Below are 23,809 nucleotides of genomic sequence, written 5' to 3'. Positions count from 1 at the left end.
CTAAAGCATCAGTTTTCTGACATCTTCAATACACACTCAGATTAAACATTTTGCTCCCAAGGTTGACAAGTCAGCCAAGAGAGGGAGGGAAGGCAGGGTGAGGACTGGATAGGACTGGAGGGTGGAGAAGCATCGGGAGCCAGTGTCAGAACCAGAGGACAAAACAGTCTCCTTTCAACAATGAGGATGCCCCAGAGCCTGGGGCTCACCTGCCTGCAGAGACTGTGGGCAGCTAAAGCTGAACTCAGCCCTTGGCTCCCATTCTCTGGTGCTTTTACTCCACAGTTGAGGACCCTAGAGTCTCCAGGGCAAAAGGACCAAGCCTTATTTAAAAACCTATGTAGATCTCATCCCTGGGTTCATACATGGTCCTGTATCCCCAGCCAGTTACTTTACCTGGGGCTTCGCTTCTTTGCCTTTGAGCGTGTCCTCTGAGGGTAGACTATATCCTAGTACATACCCCTAGGCCCAAGGGGGACCATTTAGTTGCGAGTGACCCAGCTTGGATATGCAGCCAGGGTGTGAAGAAATGGGGGCAGGCAAGACAGGAAGCCAGCATGGTGTGTGTCCCACATTCTGGTGTGGAATCGGGAGTAGGAGCCTCCATTCATGCTCTTGTCCCAATGCCCATAACATCAGGGAGGGGACTACTCTCTGGCATGGTCCTCCACCCAAGACCCTGACATGGGGGTACAACCTTCGTTCATCTTTTCATAAAGATTGTCCTTGGAAACTGGCCAAGAAGAAGAATCTCTTGCCACTCTCACCTGTCAAGGTGTAGCTGATTTATGGTTTTAATGTTTACAACCTAGAAGAGGAATTTCAGGGGCAGGTGTCTTCTCACCTGATTAGACTTGTCTAAAAGAGCTCAGAGCCAGCCCTGACTCTCCAGCATCAGCAAGAGCAGAGCTATGATATGTGGCCAGATTCTCCAAATCCATCTTCACCGTTATTGGTAGGATATGACTTTGGGTAACCTCTCCAAGACTTGGTTTCATTGTTTTGGCCTCGGCCTGTATCTGTACAATGGGATAATAGCAACATCTACTTAACAGGCTTTTATGTCACTTCCCTGATATGGCCTCCCAGAGACAAAAGAAGTGGGAGCAGAGAAGACTGAACAAACCATGTTTAGGGGTTTGAGGGACAGATGTGACTCCCTCTGGACAGGCCAAGAGGCAGGACAAGTAGGAGGACAGAGGTGGGAAGAGGTGATGGGGGCAAAGCAGCCATAAGAGGAGAGAATGTGACAAAGCCCAGTGTTAGCAGAAGGGGTTGGGAAGTGGGAAGACAAGACATTTATCTGGGAAGGAGGAGCGGACACTGAAAAGAAGAGAAAGGCCATATAAGTCAGTCCTATGAGACTGTATGCTACACACACACACACACACACACACACATAGGCACACATACTCAGGGAGATTATCTTAGCTGGCATGGTCCTGTGGATTTCTATCAGTCCCATGTGGGTTTAACACCTCCAGATTACTTGGAAATGTATCCAAGTTGTGCCGTAGGCCCTGGAGGGCAGGGGCTCTGTCTCACCCAGCATCAGGCCACCTTGCATCCCAGCAGGAATGGTCCCTGGGCCGTGGTACAGTCTGTGAAGTGGACTGAGCATCATCCTGTCTAGGAGTATTCTCCAAGCACCCCACATTCACACTGTGGTGACACCAACCCGGTTGTTCTCTCCAAGGCAGAGAGGAGGGGCATCTCAGTACCATCTTCCAGAGAAGATGCTTTGCTCACCCGCAGGCCATGCCCAGGATGAGTGTGAGTTGCCCGCAGATGACTGCTGTCCCTCCTCTTTTTCACATGACAGGAAGGTCAGCTGGGATGGGCACTATTACCCTCTGGTCAAACAAAGGCCTGACAACTCTCCTCAGGGCCAGAGCATTGCAGGGCCCCTCTCGGAGGCCCACAGAGACCTGGCTCCTCTTCTCCCACTTCCTTATGCAGCCAAAGGCGTCAGGTACCAGAAAAGTCCCCTGTTCTGCTGGAAACAGACCAAGCACACTCCTGCCCCAGGGAAAGGGGGAAGACAACACTCTGGCTGCTGCCCACCAGCACTGCCCACACACAGATTCAGAAGACAAGGATGTGTGTCACCTACTCACAACATTTTGCAAAATGCCACTTGAGCAAATTTTGTCATTCTCATCCAGGCAGTCACGCCTTAAGCAAAATCAACACCTCAATTTCCTTTCCCTTTTCCTGTCTGATTCAAGCAGCTCCCTCCCCTGCCCTACTGGAGTAGAGATATGGTTCCTGGAAAAGCCACTGCAAGCTGGAGCTGGGTTGAGATGCCTCAAGTACCAAGGCCAAGAGTCTGGCTTTTGTAGTAGACAATAGGAGCCATCGATGTCTGTGCTGAGACTGGGAACAATGGGTTAGTGACCACATTCAGTGTCAGGGTAGGGGCAGGGCTGCAGCCAGGGCAGGAGAAGCAAGTGGAGGCTGTTGCTGTAATCTAACCCAGTGGCTCCCAACTGGGGTAGGTTTGTCCCTCAGGGGGCATTTGGTCATGTGTGAGACACTTCTGATGGCTGTGACTTGTGTTGAGTTGTGTTGTGGGGAGGTGCTGCTGGCAAGAGTGGGCAGAGGCTAGGGATGCTGCTAGACTGCCCACAATACACAGGGCAGCCCCTACAACAAAGAAACGTCCAGCTCAAATGTCAAGAGTGCTGAGACTGAGGAATGCTGATCTAGCATAAAGAAGTGAACAAGGGATCTAAGAGCAGCCCTTCTGAGAAATGAGACAATGAGGGGTGCAGGAGAAAGAAGAGCCGCAGAAGCTGGACCAGGCTGGAACTGAGGGTCATGCGAGAAGGGGGTCACATGGAGAGAGCTAGTGGGACAGGGAGGCAGCCAGGGTGCCTGATAGATGCTCATGGCTATCTGTTGTCTTGAGTCACAAGTGAGTTCAGTGTGGCCATGGACTCACTCAATCAGCCAGTGTTGAGAGAGTCCAGGTAGGAGATCTACACCTGCAGATCTGCAATTCCCAACCCTCTCCTGAGATCTCATAGCATCCTGTTCCCCAGGACAAAAAGCAACCTCTTCAGCACCTGCAAATCTGTAATTCCCAACCCTCTCCTGAGATCTCATAGCAGCCTGTTCCCCAGAACAAAACATAACCTCTTCAGCACAGGAAGAGAGACCAGGATTCAGCTCCTGCTTTCTCTCCAGCCTCACCGTCTGCTGCTCCCTCCCCTCACATCCCACTCTCCAACCCTACTCTCCCACTGTCCTGCAAAGGCAGCATCCTCACCAGCGTCCTTGCTCAGCTCCAGGTCTTTCCTTTCTTCCCTTCCCAACCTGGCCTATTTCTACTCATCTCTGAGAATACAAATCATTTCCAAGTGCGGTTGGAAGCCTTCCCTGAGCCTCACACCTAACTTGGATGCCATCTCTTGCAACTTCTATGGTACCCTGGACAAAACTCCATCCAGGACAGAGATTACATCATAATGGCTACTTTCTAGCTTATTTTTACATTAGGCCCTTTGAGGGGCCCTTCAGGCCTGCAACCTAGTCTTTCATCTCTGCATCTTCATAGTTAATAGAGAAGTATCTGTTGAATGAACAAATGAATTCATGGATAGATGAAGATATGGAATTTGTGAATCAATAAACAGGAAACTGTCAAAGCTGGAAGCATGAAAAAATCTCCAAGAAATGGTTTGTAGAGAAAAGAACAGTGAGCTGAGAACCTTGGTGAAGACCCGCCAGAAGGGTATGAGAGTGGGGGTGAGGAGTTAGCAAGGAAGCCATAGACAAACGTGACTTTTTTTTTTTTTTTTTTGAGATGGAGTTTCACTATTGTTGCCTGGGCTGGAGTGCAATGGTGTGATCTCGGCTCACTGCCACCTCCACCTTCAGGGTTCAAGCGATTCTCCTGCCTCAGCCCCCCGAGTAGCTAGGATTACAGGCACGTGCCACCCTGCCCGGCTAATTTTTTGTATTTTTAGTAGAGACAGGGTTTCACCATGTTTGCCAGGCTGGTCTCGAACTCCTGACCTTAGGTGATCCACCCACCTTGACCTCCCAAAGTGCTGGGATTACAGGCGTGAGCCACCGTGCTTTAACACAGTCAGCAGGCCAAGTGCTATAAGACAGGCTGTGAATTTGTCAGTGACCTTTAAAACAACAGTTCTAGCCTCAGATGGGAGAAGACTGTCCCAAAAAACATGGCAGGGAGTGGGAGGTACTTTGTCAATCAATCAAGTAAAGCACAGGAAACTTTTCAGAGAAGGGACCACAAGGGGTCCTGCAGACTTAGGGGAGGCAGGAGATGCAGAGGTGAAGCTGGGGATAAAGAAGGATGCTGCCCAGAGACAAGGTGGCAGACAGAGATGGTTTTACCAAATCTGATGTGACTACCTGCCAGTCAGAGCTAAATCAGCTGGGAGACTCACAGAGCAGGCATTCCGTCTTGTCCCAGGAGGCAGTGTCACCCAGCGGCAGTCTTCTCCCCCTTTGCATTTCACATCTGTGAGCTAGCTGTGCCATTCGCCTTGCCTGACCCTGCCCACAGTTGCTGCCAGCAGGTAGGACACCAACTACAACAAACTCATTAAGCTCCTGCTAACTTAATGGGCAATTTCCTATAGGCAGGATGCTGCCTGTTAAGCTGTCTTTCAGAGGAACTCTATGCACTTGGAAAGCAAGCAGTGTAAGCACAGTGGCAGAGTTGGGGGATCACACCTCTCATGCTCCACTACCGATCTCTGGGAGTAAATGGGCATCTGATGTCATGTAAGAGCAGGTGATGAAGGCAGAGTCATCTGGCTGCCTCCCTCTACTGTGATACATGATCCTGTATGCCCAGCCAGTTACTTTACCTGGGACTTTGCATCTTCACCTTTGACCTTGGCACAGGGGCTCAACTTTAGGTTTGGGGTTTCTTGGTTGCTCTGCCTTTGAGATTCCAGGCACTTCTGTCTCTGTCGGATATTGCCCTTCTGGATGGAGGACTCCTTGGGGATGCTGGAGGACAGTCACAGGGAGAGAGGAGAGTCCGCTGCTCATTGGATTAGCAAGACTACCAGCTGGAGAAGGTGGGCAGTGTTCTGAGAATGGCAGGGCTGGGCTGTTAGAAAATATCTGCACTGCTCGGAGAAGGGCAGGGTGCCACTAAGAATGAGGTGGCAAGGAAAGACCCAGGAGCTACAGAGGGAGATGAGTCCCTGCAATGAAGCTGGTGTCAGTGCGTCCGTAAGTCAGGGCTCAAACCCAAGCAGGTGAGAAATACTGCTACTGGTTAACTGTAATCCTTCATGCTACTGATTCAGTATAAGGTCCCTCTGGGTTTTAGGGGTGAAGGGAGCCAACTGGTCTTCTTAGACCTCCCATATACATAAAAGCCCTCATCCAGTTGGTCATTGTCTGTCTCTTCTCCAGACCAAGCCAGCTGAGGGCCTCTCCTTTCAGCCAGCCAAAACTCCAACAGGTAGGACGGATACCTGAGTTCAGGGTAGACATTCTCCAGGTACCACTTGAAGCTCTGGCAGCGCAGATTCTTCCTCAGGTCCAATCTGCTCTCAACACTGGGGGCAACGGGGTTGTGGACAGACACAAAGACAAAACACAGCTGTCAGAGGCAGGCACCAGCAACACCAGTCCAGACTGAGAGCATGAAGCGTAACCCATGCCCATGCTCTGTGCTCACATCTCTCTGGAGGGTGCTGGGGAAATTAAGCAAGAACAGATTTCTATAACTGCAGACAGAGCTATGGAAACACTTAGCAATAACTCACAATGGTGCAGTAATGACAGCGAGGACTGGTGCTTTTACTTGAAGATGGAATTTGGGGGTGTTTTTACTTTTCATTCAAAACAAAGCTGCAAGAACATTCAGTGTGTTGTTAATAATTCACCGCTGGGGCTCTGGGCCTGCTTATTCACAATTTCTCTTTGGATTCTGCAGCCGAAACACCACTCTCCGCTGCCCCAGTCTCAAAAAATCCCTTTATTTGGCTGTTTCTGGGGCCTGGTCATGTATTTGTTCATCAGATATTCATTGAGCACCTACTATGTGTCAGACATTGTACCTAATGTGGGATACTATGGAAAGCTTTTGAACAATAGGCAAAGATAATGAAATAAGCCATCACAGCCCAGGTGACATAGGATGAGCAGGAGGGACCTATGGGAACCACTCAGAGGGGGACCCTTGCTTGTCGGGTCCATGGTGGTCAAGTAGTAACGGTGATGCTGGTATCTGGAAGGAAAAGGGGACATTATCTAGACAAACCAGAGGTAGGGGCCCCTGCTAGAGGCAGTGGGGAGAGCAAGATGAGCACATATGAAGATATGAAAGAAGCTCTGCGGGCAGGAAGAGTGCTGCAGGATCTTAAAATAGATGTGTATGTGAATGTATGGGTGGTAATTTGGAAGAGCAGAAATGGGTGAGTTGAAAGCAAAGACAGACCATTAAGGGTCCTGTGAGGCACTGCCAAGGAGTTTGGACTTGTTTAAAGGGCACTGGGATGAAACTGATGGTTCTAAGCAGGGCAAGAGGCGGTTTGTTCTTTGAGAGCATCTCAGTGCTGGTCCACAAATGGGTCTGATGGGCAAAGCCGGGGCCAGGGAGGGTAGTGAGGAGGCAGCTATGGAAACTCAGGTGCTGATCATGCTTTCAAACAGGGAAGTGGGGGTGGGAATGAAGAACGACAGGCTGAGTGCCTCCACACCTCTCGGCACCCACCTAAGTTACATCCATGTCTTGTTCTTCCTGGGCAAACACATAGAGCTGGCCTTGCTTCCTGTCCAACTCACTTCCTTCCGCTCTCCACCTCAAGATTGCACTAGAACTTCTTCTTACAGAGCACCAACCACAGCTCATCACCAGACTCTAAACTCCAACAGGATGGGATGATCCTCCATCAGGAAGGATGTCAGGTTTCTAAAATGCTGAATATTGGGTGTTTAGCAAGGGCCTGCATGCTCAGTGCATGATGGTGCAGTGTTACCAAGACTTGGTGATCATTTGGATGGGAAAGAGAAGGAGAGGGATTCAAGGTTGACACCTAGATTTCTGACTTGGGCAACAGGTGCAAGTAAAACTCTTCACGGGGATGGGAAATATCGGATGAAGAGTAAGTTTAGGAGCAAATGTCATGAGTTCAGTTTAGGACTTGTTGAGTTGGAGGTACCAGGGAGACATCCTGGTAGAGGTGTCCAGTTGATAATTGGATAGAAGGGATTGGAGCTCAAAGGATAGGTTTAGCTTAGAAATAGAGATGCAAATATCAGCAGCATAGATATAGTGCTTAATGCCAGGGAGAATATGTAGTAAGAAGAGGCTTTTTAACGGACCCTCCGGCAAGACCATCATACAAGGAGTAGGAAGAGGAAACAGCCTGCAAATGGGACGAAGCAAGCAGTGCCTAGCAGCAGAAGAAACGCCATGCCTGCAGAGTTCTGGAAGCCTAGGGACCAGGGGACACCAGAGGGGCTGGGGGTGGGAGAAGACTTATGCTGATGGGGCAGCGAAAGAGGACAGTACAGGGTGCAAGGAAGTCACGAGGGAGCCAGGTGGGAGCAGTCTCAGGGCCTGGGGGCCAGGAGTGAGGAGGGGAGTGGAGAGAGGAAAGCAGACCACTGCTTCATGAAGCTGGGCACTGGAGGAGTGGAAAAGACAGAGCGTGGATGATGAGCAATGTTGGACTGAAGGAGGGTTTTTGTAGTTTGTTTTCTTTCTTCCTCCTCCTATTTTTTTTTCTTAAGATGTAAGACACTGAATAAGTTTAAATGCTCACGGGAATAATGCAGCAGAGGAGAGACCAGGGATCAGGGACAGAGTGGAAGCACCCAGAGGGCAAAGCCCCCTAAGGAGTGTGGTTCTCAAACTTGTCCCCATGTTAGAATCACCTGGTGTGGGGTCTTTAGAAAAATTCTACAGCCCAGGCCACACCCCAGAGCAAGTAAACCAACTCTCTAGAGGAGGGGTACAGACTGCAGTCAGTTTGAAACTCCCCAGGGGACTCTGATATGCAGACTAGTTTGGGAACCTCCTCGGTAGAACCTTGCTCCTCAAATTGTGGCACTCAGGCGGGCAGCATTGCATCACCTGCAGCTTATTAGAAATACAGACCTCCAGAGTCAGAATTTTCATTTTAACAAGATCCCCAGGAAATCCGCGTGCCCATTAATGTTTGAGAGGCCCTGCACCAGGAGGCAAGAGGAGATGAATCCAGGCAGTGGGAACTCGATAAATGTTGATTTACGAATGAATGCAGCGATGAATGGTGCATCCAGAGTACAGGTGGAGGGATGGAGACCACAGCAGGAAGCGCAGCCTGTCCTTGGAGACAAGAGACAGAGAAGGATGCTGCAGATGCAGTGAAGTTAATGGGTTGGTTTGTTTTGGGAAGTTGATGTCATCTATTTCATCTGTAAAACAGAAGGTGTCATCTGCTGCCAGCAAAAGAGGGGGGTGGACTAGGGGCTGGGAAGAGTGGAGGTTTAATGAAGATCGAGGGAGAACGCTAGCTAGGAGAGGCAGCAGGGCCAGTGGGCAGACTGCGGGCCTTGCTGAGACTGACGACCATGGTGTATTATTAGTAGCACCAGCTGGCATTCCCAGTTCTGTTCAGCAGCCTGTGTGCACAGGAGGACAGGGTGCAAAGTCAGATTCATCTAAGGTTGAACCTGGATGAACTGTGGGGATGGTGTTGCTAGATGGACAACAGCACAGAAGGTCTGAGGACAAGACCTTTTGAGTTCAGTTTTTAAAAGAGTAGAATCCAAGCTAGAGAGGGAAGGCAGTGAGGGGGATGTGGTTGATATGGCCAACAGATTGGAAGTTCTGATGAGGACTGAAAATGAATGCCTTGGAGGTTTGGAGTGAGAGAACCTGAGGGGCGGCATGGATTGATGGTTTCAGAGGTGCAAATCATTTTGGTGGGTTCTGATTTAATCTTCCCACTCAGTGACGGGTTCAACCTATGAATTTAGGCTTCAAAAAACCCATCTGCTCAACAGCCTTCATATGATGAGTGGGTGATGTCAGTATGACAAAAAGCCATTGGTTGCCCCCAAAGAAACATAAATGACAGCATTAGTGAAGTTGCTATTTTTCTCTAATCAGCCCTGGGCTGGGGAATACAAGGTCATTCCAGGTTTTGAAATCAGACAGGTGTGGTTTGAACCACCATCCCCCTCTGCCATGGTGTCATCTAGGGCAAGAAGCTTAACTTGTAGAAGCCTCAGTCTCCTCATCTGTAAACCAGGAGTCATTATGCCCATTCCTCAGAGTTGGGAGGATTAATGAGATGCCTTATGTAATGGTATCTAGCTTTTATTATTTATTTATTTATTTTTAATTAATTAATTTTTTTTTGAGATGGGGTCTCGCTCTGTCACCCAGGCTGGAGTGCAGTGGTGTGATCTTGGCTCACTGCAACCTCCACCTCCCCGATTCAAGCGATTCTCCTGCCTTAGCCTCCCGAATAGCTGAGACTACAGGTGCCCGCCACCACGCCCGGCTAATTTTTGTATTTTTAGTAGAGACGGGGTTTCACCATATTGGCCAGGCTGGTCTCGAACTCCTGACATTGTGATTCACCCGCCCCGGCCTCCCAAAGTGCTGCGATTACAGGCGTGAGCCACTGCACCCAGCATGGTATCTAGCTTTTAATAAACATTCCTTTCTCTGTCCTCTCTGAGCATGAAACTTGAGCACTGCTGTAGAGGACACATCTGTATGCATGCTGTTCCTCCAAGGAAGGAGAGAGCTTAGGCTTGGATGACCTAGAACTTGGAGGGAGGAAGTCCCACCTAGAAGGACTAAGGCTGTCTAGTCCTGCCTCCTTCCTCTCTGCAAAAAGCAGGAAATATTGGTCCATTGCACAAGGCACAGCTCAGCTCCCCTAGAGCTGGCAGTCCAGGTTGCCAGGCAGTCATTCCATAAGAGCTGCCTAAAGCCCTGCACATCCAGAGCTGGGGAGGAGCTCTGAGCAATAGGAAAGAAGCCACAGCCTTGAGCCCTGCGGCAGCTCAGGGTAGCTAAGCTGACTGGCCTATCGGCACCCATTTGCATCGGTCCTATGAGCTGGGCTCTTTTGCAGTCTCTGCCCTCCTCAACCTGAAGGGACACTTACTTCCCGAAGGGCCTCTCCAGGGCGAATGGCCGGGCAGCGTAATAGTATTGCTTGTATTCATCCATCCACACTTCAGCTGTCCGCTTGGTGTTCCTGGGAAGACAAGGAGTGACAAGGAGTGTCAGTAAGGGGCTGTCTGAGAGGCCCTGTGAGTGCCAGTTAAAATACACATGTGTAGGCTGAGTTGGCAGCACCACCTAGGTGAAGGGCACCATGGTCAACCGACTATCATTCCTGTTCCCAGGGCACTGAGCCCAGCCAAGCCCCACCCAATCTCCAAAGGGGTCTTTACCCCAAGACACAAGATTTTAGTACAGGTTGAGTATCCTTTACAAAAAAATGCTTGGAACCAGAAGTGTTTTGGATTTGGGGTTTTTTAAATTTGGAATATTTGCATATACATAATGAGATATCGTGGGGATGGGACTCACGTCTAATCTAAACATGAAATTCATTCATGTTTCACATACACCTTATACACATAGCCTGAAGGTAATGATATTTTTCCCTTGGGGATGCTGAATAAACTGTGGGTTGTCTGCCTGCATTTTGACTGTGACCTGTCATGTGAGGTCAGGTGTGGAATTTTCCACCTGTGGCATCATGTGGGTGCTCAGAAAGTTTCAGATTTTGAAGCATTTTGGATTTCAGATTTTTGGATTAGGGATTCTCACCTTTAGTAACAACAAACCTTTCTCCTAAAAGATACAGACCAGGAAAATCATGCCAGAAACTGAACTTCTGTGGCTATCAAAGAAATAGTCAGAAAAGGCTCAGGAACCCTACTGGCATCCCTTCACTGCCAGTAACCAAGAGTGCAAAGGCAGGGCCTGTGTGGGCATCTAGCTTCTGGCTGTCCTTGGGCTCTTGCTCCTGGGTTCTGTCCTTTACCACAGTGGAAGTGCTCAGGTCCCAGCTCTCCAAGGGGAAAGTGGGCACACACAGGTCTTCCCATAGGCCATGCAGTTAGCCTGCTGCAGGTGTAAAGAACTAAGTAATCAGGCTTCTCTTTCCAGACTTTTTGCTAGCACTCTAGTTTTTAAAATCAGGTTATCTGCCCTGACTCTGACCCCACGAATCACAGAAAAGGAGACAGACAGAGAGACAGACACTAAGGATCCCTCAGCCATCAGGCGTACCAGAAAGAGCCCCAGAAAAGAGAGAAAAGATGTCAGAAAACAGTCAGGTGGCTGGTGGCCTGGGCAGCAGTGGTAGAGGCCAAGTAAGGGAACTTGGGGCCTAACTGAAAAGGGGGTGCTCTTGCAGATGCTAGCTCTGCTTTAGAGCTGAAGCATTCAAGAGAGGAGCATGGCAAGCCCTTCTAAGCTAGGACCTGCAATGACAGTTTATCTACACACAGCCTGGTCGGTGGGGCACTGGAGGCAGTTAACAGTGCCTCCCTGGGTCCTTCCACTGACCTAGCCATTAGCACATTGGAAGCTGTTTAGCAGACATCTGTGCCACAATCTTCTAGAAACTGAATGACCTACCAGTGGCATGCAGGATGCCCACTGGCCAGGGCTCAGTCTCAAAGACAATGACTGGCTGGAGCCCCAGGCTCTGCCCCTCATTTCCAGGCTGGCCCCCCTCCAGGTGGCCACATGGCTCCTGCACAGCCACCACTTCCCTGTGCCAGACGTCCCCAGCTCACCTTTACTTTTTAAAACCTGAGAGCTGAGGCAGCCCTGCCTTTGTTCCCCACTGCTTCCTGGCCTGCTGATTTTCTTATCACCCTACCCTTGCCCTTCACGTTTTTGCAAAACGTGTGGCCAATTTTCCCATTGCTCAAACCCATGTCTCCTCAGGACAGCTGTGTTGGGGTGGCTGTGTCAGGACATGATGACACAGCTCCCCCTACCCCAATGGACCAAATGACAGAAAAAAAGGAAGAGGAGACCAAGTGGAGGAGTGAAGCTATCAGATGACAAGAGACAGAGGGTGGGGGAAAGAGAGAGAATCAAGAGGAAAAGATGGAAAGAGGAATATTCACAAATTATTCTGAAAAGAGAAGAGAAAGATCGAAAGAGGAGAAATCGAGGAAAAAAGAGTGGATGAAGGGAGGAAGCAGGGAACAGGCAAGGGGGCACCCTTGGGTCTCTGAGTCCCAGTAAGAACCACCCCCCAGACAGGAGGAGAGCACACCAGCAGACAGGATCCCAGGGTCTCAGGCCCTGCTCCAGCCTGGACCCTTTGACTCTGCTGGCCAGGCCCTGGAGCAGGGACCTAAGCTGCATCCCTTGGGCCTCCCCATTCCCTGCATCTGCCCAAAGACCTCTCCCCTAGTGACCCAGCCCGAAGGTGGGGCAGTGGCTCGTCTAGAACTCCAAGGTAAAAAGGGCTGCCCTTCCCCCATCTCACAAAACCCCAGTATCCGGAGCCCATGCCCTACAGGAGAGCATTGATGGGTGACTTGAAGCCCATGAGGCCTCATGTGGGGCCTTCCGAAGCCTCAGAAGCATTAGGGAAGCCTCAGGCCCTAACACTGGATGTGACAGGCCTGCCTTCCCTATCCAAGCAGAGTCTGGGTAGTACGAGGTGCAGCCCCGGCCAGTCCAAATCACATAGGCAGCCTAACAGAGCACCAGGGACAGCTGCAACCCTTACCAGCAGCCGCCCAGCCATGGCTGCCTGTGCTGCTGCCCACCCACGCTGAGCCCCTGGGCACTTACTTTATATACGTGTTGGCATTTCCATCAGGGAAAACATAGGGGTGCTTCTTCCGGAAGACGTGCCCCACTCGGCTGCAGGGGACGATCTCTAGGCTGCCCCCGCACATCCACACTCGGAAGGAGATTTCTGCAAGACAGTCATGCCCCTCCTATGACCTGTTATCACTGCTGCTGCAGCTTTGAGGCCCCAGGTCTAATGAAACGGTGAGGCCCCCGCAGAGGCCAAAGAACAGACTCTGCAGCCAGTCTGTAGGCTCCACTGGCTGAGAGACCTCAGTTTCCCCATCCATAAATGGGAATAGACCTGCCACTTCGGAGGGTGGTATAAGTGAGCAGGGAAACAGTGCAAACCAACACACTGGCCTCTGGAGCATATTCAGGGGCCAGCATGGCGGGGCAGGGGCTCTGCTGCAACGTCTGAGCCTGGAAAGGAGGAGCCTTGGGGGCACCAAGAGAGTTGCCTTCTAACTTGCGGAATAATTCATTGTGGAAGTCTGGTTAGATGCACTCCCTGTGATCCCAGAGGGTTAGAGTCAGGATCAAGGAGAAAGAAATTTCAATCGAGAATACGGGAGAATTTTCTAACAATCAGGGACAAGATGACCATTGTGAGAAGACTCGGGACAGGCTAGAAAACTTCATGGTGAGGATGCAACAGAGGGGACCGAGTCCCCAGAAGGCCTCAGCGCAAGGTGTCCACAAAAGTTCCTTCCATAGTGAATGCAATTCTACCACTGGGGAAGAGCCACCTGAATCATAACCCAGGAGAAGAAAGTCTGTGCAGTTAACTAGAGCTGAAAGCAGCTCTAGAAAATGCTGGAAGCCTCAAAGCTGTTGTTGCTGGTGTCCCCTAGGTTTGTACACACACCCATTTCTTCCTGGTTGGCTGCTGCTATGGGCCCTCAGAGAGGTGGGTGGGATGGAGTTAGCAGAGGCGGCTGTGATGAGTGTATTTCTCCCTGGGACTGCACCCCAGTAGGCTTGAAGTAGTGCTTCTGCCCTGAGAAGGAAGCGGTGGCATACCAAGCGGGGAGGGAGGGAATTTTCTCACTGCCATTGGTTAAAATTGCCAGTGCATGGTGACATTCAAAAGCAGAACAACTGTGAGTGTTAATATTGCTCTTAAATTTTCTACAGATAATGTACCCCCTAACTGACCGCAGTGAGGGCAGGCTGCTTCCTGCATCCCACTGGGCCTGTCACTGGTAGAAAAGGCAGCTCCTCATCTGTAGGTATTCTGGTCTGGCTGATGCTTCTGAAGTTGAGCCCAAGCATGTGGCTGCCCATGTGAGGAGCCATGGGGAAGTAGGCTGGGTGTTCAGGGGAAGGGAACAAGGATACGGGTATTACAGGGCCTTCATCTCACATGTGTGTCCTGCACCCTGCTCTCATTCACCTGTCCCCAGCCACCTTTACCTGTCACCTACCTGTCTCCTCCCACGTTTCCTTGGAAAGGCCCCTGGACTGAGGTAAGACTTCTTTCACACTAGCCCTACTCCACCACCTTCTCTGCACCTGCCCCTCTGCCTACTGCTGTTCACTCCCAGGAAGCCTGGATTCCCCTCAGGGTGGGGACCGTGTAGACTCAAGGAGGAAGAGAGGACTTCTCATGACTGCTACTGAATCATGGCAATAACATGGGGGAAAGGAAACAGGAAGAACTTAGCTTCACAGTCCGCAGGCCCAAGTCTGCAGTAACCAGCTAGTTGTATCCTTGGGAAACCTGCTTAAGCTCTTGGAGGCCTGATTTGCTCTTATGTCAAACAAATGTCATAAAAACACTCCACTGGACTGCCATCAGCATCAAATCAAATAGAATTTTGAGAACAACTGTGTAAACGCTAAGTGTGATTGAAAGATCAGAAGTTATTATGAGACATCCCTCTAAAGCCAATCTCTTTAAAACATGGACATCACCCACCTGTGCCCCCTTTTAATTTCTTAGATGACTTACAGATGCTTCTTCCCATCTTCTGCCACACTGCAGGAGACACCTGAAATGTGTGCACTTCACATCTGAGATTTCCACTCTCCATAAAGTCCCACGGTATAGAGGGAGTTGGCATTTGCCTGGGGCACTGTTTGAATCGTTTTTCACATGAGTCATTGAGCAAGGAGTGAGCTCAGCCAACTGCCTGGCACCCACATCCCCATCTTGCAGTAGCACATAGAGGAACCTGGAGGTCGGTGCGTGGAGTTGTGTCAGCACGTGTGAATTTCAGTCTCATGTCTGTGCTCCAATCAACTCCTCTCCAGAGACTCAAAACAGGGCCTGCTCCAGTTCCCAAAATGGAAAACCCTCCAATTCCTCAACACTAGAGATGGAGTCCTTGCTCGCTAGATATAACTTACACATCTTGTGCCAGCTTTCTTCTAAAGATATGTATGGGTTTCATCTACAGTCTCTTCCTTTCCTTGTATTCAAATGAGACATATGTCCCTTTGCCTTTGCAAAGTGAATCCCTCCAACCTGTGCCTCCACCTCATGCCCCACCCCCATTCCCCAATAGCTGTTTCTTTTCTATGATCCCTCCTCCCAGCTCTTTATTTCTCTCTGAATCTACTGAACTCTCCCTTCTGCCACAGCCATGCACAGGTCCCCACCTAGGCCAGCACCATTGCCTGGCCCTGATCCTTCTCTACCTTCCTTCTGGTCTCCCCATGTTCTTCTACATCCCCTCAACGCTCTGCCTCTGAGCATTTTCCTGACACTGCTGTCGCCTCTGCTCCCAGAGTTCACTCTATGCTGAGGACTCATCTCCATCCTACCAGCCCCAACTCTGCCCCACGCTCTGGCACCAACTTTCCATGACTGGCTGAGATATCTACTGAGATGCACGGGACATTATCACACCCAAGACATCTCCTATGCCCTCAGCATCTTCCCACAGCCCGCTGTAGCCCTGCCTCCTCTGAAGACATTCTTCCTCCTTCTAATTTTCTTATGTCTGTTGCCTTAATACAAAAATTGAGTATTGCAATTCTGCAAGCATTAGCCACGGGAGGAAAATGACCCCTTCATTTACTTCTGGGCCAGGCAGGCAGTAGCTGATTAGTCCTAACAACCCTGCTCCATTGTTATTAATGTTCTTATTCTGCGATGCAGAAGCAGCTCTGATAGGACAACTGAGAGCGAGGAGCTGGTGGCATTCAAAAGCAGGGAAGCACATCTCTCCAACTCCGAAATTCATGCTCTTCCCCTGACACCACCCTGCCTCCATACTGAACATCGTCCACCAGCCAGTACAGCTGCGGATGCAAAGATACCGACTTCAAGGCACTCACAAACTAACAAGAGTGACAAATATACAGTTAGCTGTCACATTCCTACCCTATCAACTCACTCATCCAGTCCTGAAGGATGTCCATCTCAGGTCTCCTTCAGGCTGGCTGCTGCCACCCAGAGGAACCTGCAGCCGAGATGAGTTAAGAGCATCTCTACTCTGGAGTTCAGATTGTTATGCCTGGAATTATTGGAGGCACGTGTCTTGACATGGATCGCTGTGCTGCTGCCAGAGTCAAGAGGCAGTCTGAGGGATGCAGCTTGGAGTTTTCAGATTAGTGTGATGATTTATAGGGATGACAGTGTGGGTTACTTAAAATCTAGGATATACAGGTGCTCTACCCTTATCTACATCATTGACTTCAAGGAAATGATGTGTATCCTCTCAGGATTGCAGGCCAGGCCTGGTGGTTCATAGATATCTGCTGAGACCTTTGGGACAGTCTTGCAGTGCTGAGGTCCTGTGAAGGGGGCTTGCACAAGTGCTATCAGAAGTGCTGTAGATTCATGTGTGAGGCGGTGGACCTTCCAGGTATAGCTTAGGGCCTCTGATCTTCGAGGCTGCAGCACCTGCAGAGTCATCATTTCTGAAGTGAGGGAGGAGGGAACAAAAAAGAATTGTGTAGGGAGTTTGCTGGGGGTTCTTGCTGAGTCAGCACCCACATAATCTCCCTGGTGATAATGCCGCCTCACGGAGACCCAAGTCCACTTTGAATTCCAGGCATGCAGATGTGTAATTATTCCATCCTCATCGGGGCACTGTTATAATCTTACTTTCTTTAAACATCAGGTAAATATTTGAGAGCGAATTGCCCTCCTGCCCTCCATTCCCCCCTCTTTCCTTCTGTCTCTCCATCAGCTGATCAGTAGTTCTTACCACCCCTCCCAGGGCCCTAGCCCTTCACCAGAACCAACTTCTACCTGGCAAGCCCATGAATGGTGGACAGGAATTCAGGGGAGAAGGGGCAGCTTTCTCTCCAGGAAGCAAACCACGACTATTCATATGCCACTGCTTGGCCATACTGGTCAAGGTTCTAATTTCGTTTTATAGCCTGGTTTCTAAACAAAGGCAAAGAGAATTATTACACGTGGGTACCACATTTTAAATGGAGCCTCATATAATGTATATGTGTGTGTATTGTGTATACAATAGCATTGTCCATTCTACTTTTGGCCAAGTTTAAACCTCTGTCTGAGAAACAGACACTCACCTGGCTATTGTCATTCCTAAGTCCACACATATTTATGTACAATGGGGAACCTTGCCTTTCAGTAATTTTTAAGTTCCCAGCATCTACTGGGCTAGAAAGCAAGCTCTGTTATTACTCTTTAATGAACGAATGCACTTGAGTAGAGATAATCTTATTAGCCCACAAAACATCGCCTTGAATCTGTGAGCGAAACTGCATTTCACCCACAGCTGGGACAAGCAAGTCTCCATCCACACCTCTTACTCTAGACAAGTATTGACCACAGGCATGCCATGATCTACAAAGCCCATACGACTGCCAGGTGACACCTTTATCTTTCCATATTCTCTATGCAAACAGAGCAACTAGTGTCTGATGGGACTCGATTACACTTAGGGAAGTTGAGAAGCAGCAGGAAAGGACGGCCTCAAGGGGTGTCCCTTGGGCATGGGGCTTTAGCCAGTAGCCCAGACAAGGAACAGAGTGCTGGCTGCATTAGCTTTACTCTCCATCTGGGGGAAAAGGTGACTTTCTATCACACTTGGATGCTCTTCTCAGATGAGGCCATGTCCCTAATCTTGAGCCACCAATCATGGAAAGGGTGAGGCTGAAAGAGAAAGTCAAGGAATAAACTACTCCAGCAGGTCACACATAATCCTCATTTAACAAACCTTGCTCTCTGAAAGAGAAGGCAGCTCACCCTGGTGGAGCACAGGCACTTTCATTATCTAATTAATCTTCGCAACAGCCCTGTGATGTGGGGCCTACTACCATTTTCCACTGCTGCAATAGCAAATCCCCACAAACTTAGTGGGTGGGTTTGGCGGAGCCCTCTGCTTAGGGTCTCAGACTGAAATCAAGGTGTCAACAGGATGGCTTCTTTCTGAAGGCTCTGAAGATGAATCCACTTTCAAGCTCATTCAGGTTGTTTGCAGAACTCAAAGTTTTCCTTGGGGTTGCAGGACTGAGGTTCCCTTTTCCACCTGGCTGTCAACTTGGGGCCTCTCTCGGCTACTTCCATGTTGCCCCCTCCAGCAGCCATGGTCGGTACTTCTCAGGCTTCACATCTCTCTGGTTTCATCTGCTACTTCTCTTCTGCCTCCAGCCTGAGAAAGTTCTCTACTTTTAAGGGCTCAAGTGTTTAAACTGGGTCCACTCAGAAAAGCCAGGATAATCTGCTACCTTCAGGTCACTGATTAAGGACCCGAAACACATCTGGGAAATCCCTTTGCTATGTAAGGTAACATCCTGACAGGTTCCAGGGATTAGGGTGTGGACATCTTTGGGGGAGCTGTTCTCCCTACTACAGGGATCAGTCTCCACTTTAAAGACTTAGAAACAGGCTCAGTGAGGTGAAGTAACTTTCCCAAGGATGCATAGGGATGATTACAGGATTTAAACTCAGGCCTATGAATGCTTAGTGATGATTATAGGATTTAAATTGAGGCCTACCTGATTCCACAGCCCACATTCTTCCCATAACACACCCACCCACCCCCCGCCACACACTTACACACTCAGGAGAGCCGAGCCTGGCACAGCCTGGTGTCCCTGACTACATTCTGGGACAGCAGGTGGTGATAGTTCCTCTCTGGGCCCCAACTCACCTCTCTTCTCAGCAGCCTTTTGTGCCTGCTGTGCTTTGGAAATCCCCCATTCTAAATTCAGGAATCCCATATTCACCCTTCATGTATGTGCCAAGGGCTCCTTTTTGGAAATATGCAGCGCTTACATACCTACACACACACACACACACACACACCCTATACACACACACACACACACACCCACAAACACACACACACACAGACACACACAGACTTTATACTAGGGCAACAGATTCCTTTTACACACACACACACACACACACACGCACTCTCTCTCTTAACAGATTCCTTTTATCTCTAAAGACCAAAAGCTAAAAGTAGGATGCAGCTCAAAGTAGACACATTACATGTACACTGTGTTATGTAAATTGCAGTTTAAGCATCCAATTTTAATGCAAATCAACTTCTGAAAAAAAATCTAAAAGCCACATTTCCCTAACATCTGCTCATAGGCTGAAATGCACATGTAATGATCAAAACTATTCAGCTCACCTTAGAAATACTTTGGAAATGGTGGCACTGAGGTCAGGGCACGTGAGTGTATGAGACACGGCTTTCACATGGCCACGGCAGCCAATCCATCAGTGGCTGCTTCTAACCCATGAAAACCAAGATGGGGTAGGGCAGGGGCCATGTGCTATTGAGTAGGTCACAGACACTCTGGCCAGAGCCTGTCCCAATCATCTCACACATCTTTGTGCTGTGAAATAAAGACAGTACAACATATGCAAACATGTCTAGAACACACAGAAATTCTATTACTTAGAAAGGAGAGATGTCTCTACCAGCTGCTATTATTCTTATATTTAAAGGGAAACCCTTAAACATGTCTCTCTAGGGCTCCGTTTAATCCAATGAAACTTATTTTAAATGGAGCCTCATATATATTGCCCTTCCCATCTTGAATCCCATTCCCATTCAGTCTCTGGCTTTTTGAACCCACGTTTAGTGAGTAGTTTCTACCATTGCTGAAACTACATTCATTGAGAAGTCAAATGAATGATCTTGCCTGTAAGGAGCCCCAGGTTTGGTAGAAGGCTGGGCGGCAGGCACAGAAGAAGAAAGAGACAAACACATACAAAGGCTCAGTGCAGTGATGGAGAAGACAACCTGGTGCTGAAGGGTGCAGAATGAGGGAGAGGATGGGCCAGAGGTAGGGCAGGGAATGCTTCCTGGTTCTAGAGGAGGTGGCCCCGGGGCTGAGTCCTGCAGAGGGTCAGCTTCTGCAGCAGAGTAAGTTTGGTGGAAAAGGGAAGCTAGGTCCTAATAGTGGGTTGGACTCACTCTGGGAAGAGTGGGAGGTTCTGTTGGTACCTCTGGACCTAAGGCTGAGGCAGGAGCAGGCTGATGAGGCTGGAGAGGCAGGCAAGGCCATGGGAGGTAGGGATCCAGCTGAGGAGTGTGTCTCCCCTTAGGACAAAAGGGAGCCACTGAGAATGCCAGGCCCAGAAGGGGTGGGGAGGTTTGCATTTCAAAACAAGCACTTTGGCAGGGGTGTGAGAGCTCAGATTCGATAGTACAATAGAGATGGAGGACCACTGAGGAGAGTATGGAGAGATGGAGAGAAGGCGACGGATGTGAGTGATGCTGAGGGCAGTTGATCTGCAGGACTTGGTGACTTGGTGGTTAGGATGCCCCTCCTGCCACACTCTGGAGCCAGGACTCCTTTCTTCACCCCTTAGTGCCATCTCCCCTTCGCAGCTGGAGCATCACTCGTACACCCCATCCAAATCCCTGATCTTCACAGGGACCCTCTTTCAAATTCCTCCTTCAAGTACTTAAGTGCTTTGTTATCCCCACCCGCAGATGTGACACTGTCCACGTGATACAGCCACCACTGGAAAAGCACTGCATTTTCTGGCATATAAAATGCCAAAAAAAAAAAAAAAATCCAGAAATGGCTTTCAAAATGCTGTTAGCTGGCTATAACATAATGGAACGTTGGGGTGGGGTTAAATGAAGTGTTTCCTGTGATAGCTGTTGGCAGTGCTTTTTTTGTGGTTTAAAAATTTTGTGATGGATTGTAAATGTCTCTCCCACACTTCCCAGCACCCTCTCCAACTTCTCTATTCCAATCAGCCCTTGTTGATGCCAAAAGAGTCGGAAGCCAGCTAGATGAGATTGCTACTTGATTTGAGCAGATGTGTGTTAACATTGCTATAAGGAAAGGTATTGCTACCAATACCAAAATGGACCAGACTGTGCCATCCTTGAAATTCATGCTGACTGAATCCAAATAGAACTTCCATGTGGAAGAAGAATCATACTCACTTTGTGCAGTTCAAGAGGGCAGTACAAGCCCCGACAGACAGAAGATGGGGTAGCTAGGCTTTAACTTAGAAGAATTCTCTAACAGTTCAACAAAAAATTTATCTAAACAGAATATGCCAAACTGTGAAATAGCAAATACATCATTATAAGAAGCATTTCAGCAGAGATTGGATGGCTGCTGTCTATAAGAAATGCTGTAGAGAGGATTCATCTGACGGCTGAGAGAAAGGCTGGAACAAATCACTAACTATAACAAAAACCGAGGTTGTCAAGACATAAAAATGGGCTCCGCCCTGTAAGAGAGAAGTCCCTGTCCCACTGAGAACACCAAAGGTCCACCTGCTCCAAGTTCTCCTGGGCTGGTGGAGGCAGGACCAGCCTCGAACCCCACACCAACAGCCCCCTATCACATTCCAGAAGGCCTTCGTGGGCTGGGTCCCAGGGAAGGGATTCGATTTTGTGAGGGTGTTGGGGTGTTTTTCTGTTTTGTTTGCAGGGCATCCAGTCTGGACCCTGTATGGCAGGAGACTGACTTTTCTGATGCATTTCTCTACACTGCCCAGTTTGGGAAAACAGATGCTGTGGGTCAGGCCAGAAGCCATAAATTTCCAGGAAATAACTCTTAGTGACTGAGGGAGAAAGCCATAAAACATCCTGGAGGCAGAAACAGGAGAAAACAATGGCAGCAGACAATGCACAGATTACTGCTAAATGCTGGGATGTGCCCCATGGATCATTCTCTTGGCCTGCGCCCCTGCTCAGAGAGCCCGCGCCAGACATGTGCCACGGTGCCCAGAGAGGGGAGGGTCCTGACACTTTGGGATGCTCCCTTTTACTCTACCGTGATGTGTTCATTCAACAAATAGTTACAGAGGGCCTCCTACCTGGCAGCCACTATGCTAAGCACTGGAGACAGCCAGGAGCAAAATGGACCCCAACCCCTGCCCTCATGCAACTTCTATCCTAGTGATCTCCTAGGTCTCACCTGCTGGAGGGAACTGACACGTATTATGCTTGCATGGTGCCAAGATTTTACACACTTACTTCAATGGCTTTTAACAACCCCAAGAAGTAGAGCTAGTATCCTGACGTTAACACCTTTAATACACAAGGGAAATGAGGTATTAAGTATCACTAACTAGATGGAATGGGTCTTTCTGACTGTGTTGTTTCTCCTGTGGCTGCAAGCCTCATCTCTATACCACCATGACCAGATCCAACCATCTGTTTGTACAGTTTTGGGTCCTATAACCCAGCCCCGTTCCCTCACCCCTTCCTCTCCCACTATAAGATAAGGGCAAAATATCCCCAGACCCTCCTCATTATCCGAAACTGAGTGCTGCAATCAAAGAAGCCAACAGACTTTAATGGATGTTAATGGATGTCACTGTTGTTCCTGTTCCTCATTCTTTCTCTTCAAGATCCTTCCAACTGCCAATTTTCAAATGCATCACTCCTAGCTCAAGCCTGTATCTGACCCCTCAGATTTGGTGTTCCTCCTTGGTCTTCCTGGCTGTTGCATCTCAGCTTTCCCCTAACAGTCTGTCAGAGCGTGTTTCCCTGGTTCTCAACAACTATGCAGCCTCATGGAGAGATTCCCTTGTTATTAACACCCTCCAACAACTATTCCTTTGGCACCCTACCCGCTTTCCCCCAAAAGAGTAACTCACCATCTCCCAGGACCTCATCCCAAGCACTTGTGACTCTCTGACAGCTTGGTGTTGGATCCGAAACCACAGAGGTCCCCGCCCCAGTCCCCAGGGTGTATAGAACAGCATAGCTCAGGATGCAGAGGCAGGGACTCACCAAAGTTCTCCCCACCCCAGATGTCCATGTCCATATCATATTTCCCCAGGTAATCAAACCAAGCTTTGTCGATCACGAAGAGCCCTCCAGCTATGATAGGAGTCCTGTGCATTTGGAAGAAAAAGAGAGGGGATCAGTTCTAGTGGGGAGATCACTCTCAAATTCTTCGGCCCCTTGAGTATGAAACACCCATTTCCCATTTGGGGAAAGAAAACCCCATTGGGGAAGAACCCATTTCTGTTCCTCTCGAGAAGGGCCAGTACATTTTCCAGTTACCTAAAATGAGAACAAGCTCCAGGGTTTTTCCTGTGATTGTAAATCTCCTGACCTTGCAGACAGGCAAATTCACTCATTAGCATATCTCCCATGGGGACACAGGGCTCACTCAGGACCCCTGCTATTCCGATGACCCAGGGAGCTTCCCCCAGCCTCTTCCACAGGCTCTGCACAGCAGGGCTCTCTTGGGAGCTCTGTTACTGGGAGAAGGGACAGTGGGCTACCGACCACACAGAGGAGAAGGGCTGAGGTGGCACTTGGTAGCAGCGCATCTGCTTCCTGAAACTGGGCTCTCTCTCCTTTTTTTTTTTTCCTCTTTATGCCTCTGTTATGGGTTGAATTCCTTCTTAAAAACACATGCTGGAGTCCTAACTCCCAGTATCTTAGAATGTGACTGTAATTGGAGACAAAGTCTTTACAGAGGTAATCAAGTTAAAATAAGGTAATGAGCCCAATATGACTGGTGTCCTTATAAAAAGGGGAAATTTGGACTCAGAGACAGACACACAGAAGGAAGAGGATGTGAAGACATACAGGGAAGACATAGCCATCTACCGGCAAAGGACAGAGGCCTAGAACAGCCCTCAGAAGGAAGCAACCC

At 49.3% G+C, this 23,809-nt stretch overlaps 1 protein-coding gene across 2 annotated transcripts in view; it reads right to left on the bottom strand.

Annotated features, from left to right (window-relative positions):
• Positions 1-23,809, bottom strand: part of GALNT14 (polypeptide N-acetylgalactosaminyltransferase 14) — a 239,918-nt gene that overhangs the window by 12,516 nt on the left and 203,593 nt on the right. For both annotated transcript variants that reach the window (XM_063713209.1, NM_001131380.1), the window contains 5 exon segments: positions 22,933-23,036; positions 12,776-12,902; positions 10,107-10,199; positions 5,466-5,549; positions 4,845-4,989 (listed from right to left, as the gene is read on the bottom strand). In XM_063713209.1, the coding sequence (XP_063569279.1) occupies positions 4,845-4,989; positions 5,466-5,549; positions 10,107-10,199; positions 12,776-12,902; positions 22,933-23,036 (553 nt within the window).

The sequence above is a fragment of the Pongo abelii genome, chromosome 12 (assembly GCF_028885655.2).
Source record: "Pongo abelii isolate AG06213 chromosome 12, NHGRI_mPonAbe1-v2.0_pri, whole genome shotgun sequence".
NCBI classification, from domain to species: Eukaryota; Metazoa; Chordata; class Mammalia; order Primates; family Hominidae; genus Pongo; species Pongo abelii.
The sequence above is the reverse complement of the archived record's forward strand: the minus strand, read 5'-3'. Positions and strand labels throughout refer to the sequence as shown.